The sequence below is a fragment of the Cebus imitator genome, unplaced genomic scaffold (assembly GCF_001604975.1).
Source record: "Cebus imitator isolate Cc_AM_T3 unplaced genomic scaffold, Cebus_imitator-1.0 Scaffold18, whole genome shotgun sequence".
NCBI lineage: Eukaryota > Metazoa > Chordata > Mammalia > Primates > Cebidae > Cebus > Cebus imitator.
The window spans coordinates 7,276,589-7,277,674 of record NW_016107333.1 but is presented as its reverse complement, the minus strand read 5'-3'; the positions used below and the strand labels follow the sequence as shown (position 1 = coordinate 7,277,674).

The following is a 1,086-nucleotide window of genomic DNA, read 5'->3' as shown; positions in this document are numbered from 1 at the left end:
AATGTCTCCTCACTCTGTTGATTGTCTCCTTCACTGTGGAGAGGCTTTTAGTTTAATATGGTCTCATTTGTCCATTTTGTTGTTGTTGTTGTTGCCTATGCTTTTGAAGTCTTAGCCATAAAATCCTTGCTCCAGTGTCCTGAAGCATTTCCCCTATGTTTTATTCTAGTCATTTTATAGCTTTGAATCTTAAATTGAAGTCCTTGATCCATGTTCAGTTGATTTTTGTATCTCATGAGAGATGGGAGCCTAGTACCATTCTCCTACAAATCCAGTTTTCCCAGCACCATTTATTGAAGAGGATATCCTTTTCCCAATGTATGTTCTTGATGACTTTGTCAAAAATCCGTTGGCTCTAAATACGTGGATTTATTTCTGGGTTCTCTGTTCTAGTCCATTGGTCTGTGTGTCTGCGTTTTTATACCAATATCATGCTTTTTTTGGTTACTACACCTTTCTAGTATGTTTCGAAATCAGGTAGTGTGATACCTCAAGCTTTGTTCTTTCTGTCCAGGCTTGCTTTGTCTTTCTGAGTCTTTTGTGGTTCCAAACAAATTTCGGGATTGTTTATAGGCAATACTTGCACACAGTAAAAAAATTAATGATGTGAAAGGATCTAAGAGAAAAATAAAATTCCCACTCTCCTAACCTCTAGTCTCAGTCTTTTCTCCTTTAGAAACAACCATTATTGTTCTTTTCTTTTCTCTTTTCTCTTTTCTTTTCTTTTCTTTCTTCTTTCCCAGACTTGACCCTCCCAAGTTCAAGTGATCCTCCTGCCTCAACACCCCAAGTACCTGGACTACTGATGCATGCCACCATACTTGCTAATTTTTTTTTGCATTTTTTTGTAGAGATGTGGTTTTGCCATGTTGCACAGGTTGGTCTCGAACTTCTGGTCTCAAGTGATTCGCCCACGTTGGCCTGCCAAAGTGTTAGGATTTCAGGCATGAACCACTATACCCAGCTGTTTGTTTCTTATACGTCTATGCAAGCACTTATATGGCCCCTCTTTTTCTTATATAAATGGTAGCTTACTACAACCTGTACTATGTGATTCTGTGATTATACTCATAAAAGCAATACAAA

General features: G+C 38.0%; 1 protein-coding gene across 1 annotated transcript in view; it reads left to right on the top strand.

Annotated features, from left to right (window-relative positions):
• The first annotated feature begins 838 nt into the window (after positions 1 to 838).
• DYNLRB1 (dynein light chain roadblock-type 1) overlaps positions 839 to 1,086 on the top strand; it is a 22,754-nt gene continuing 22,506 nt past the window's right edge. The window contains exon 1 of the mRNA XM_017513940.2: positions 839 to 877. Coding sequence (XP_017369429.1) covers positions 854 to 877 — 24 coding nt within the window. The 5' untranslated portion in view covers positions 839 to 853. The remainder of the gene's footprint in view (positions 878 to 1,086) is intronic.